The 573-nt window shown below is 53.2% G+C and overlaps 1 protein-coding gene across 1 annotated transcript in view; it reads right to left on the reverse strand.

Annotated features, from left to right (window-relative positions):
• Positions 1-299, reverse strand: part of LOC111728333 (cadherin-1-like) — a 7,415-nt gene extending 7,116 nt beyond the window's left edge. The window contains exon 1 of the mRNA XM_023518895.1: positions 123-299. Coding sequence (XP_023374663.1) covers positions 123-299 — 177 coding nt within the window. The remainder of the gene's footprint in view (positions 1-122) is intronic.
• Positions 300-573: the final 274 nt, after the last annotated feature.

Consider the following 573-nt stretch of genomic DNA (forward strand, 5'->3'; position numbering starts at 1 on the left):
TCATTGTTGTTTTGGCGGGTCCGGGCTGGGGATTCGAACCCACCACCTTAGGTGTACGTGGCTGGCGCCTTAGCCGGCTGAGCTATAGGTGCCAAGCCGCTATCTTGGTTTTAAACACGCACCTGGTCCTCTTCTCCACCTCCTTCTTCATCATAGTAATAAACGTTGTCCCGGGTGTCGTCTTCCGGGGGCAGTAAGGGCTCTTTGACCACCTGTCTCCTCCGAAGAAACAGCAGGAGCAGCAGAATCAGGACTGGGGTGGGGAGACAGTGAACGAGAGTCATGAGAACCACAGGCATAGAAGGCAGGAGCAGCAGCTATCACAGGGCACCCCTGCCTCGTACATCTCTGAAGTTGGTATGTCCAATGTGGTGGACAGTGACATCCAAACTCAAGTGTGGTATTGAATTTTTACGTGGAGCTTGAATTCAATCATTATCACATCCCATCCAGGGGAAAGTAGACCAAACAGGAAATAGTAAGGTCCAAGCCCCTGAGGCAGGAGCATGTTTGGTGTGACAGAGGGACAGGGACAGCGCCAGTGCAGCTGCTGCAGTGGGGTGAAAGAGGTGC

This window comes from Otolemur garnettii, unplaced genomic scaffold (genome assembly GCF_000181295.1).
Source record: "Otolemur garnettii isolate 467f Iridium unplaced genomic scaffold, OtoGar3 scaffold00151, whole genome shotgun sequence".
Lineage (NCBI taxonomy): Eukaryota > Metazoa > Chordata > Mammalia > Primates > Galagidae > Otolemur > Otolemur garnettii.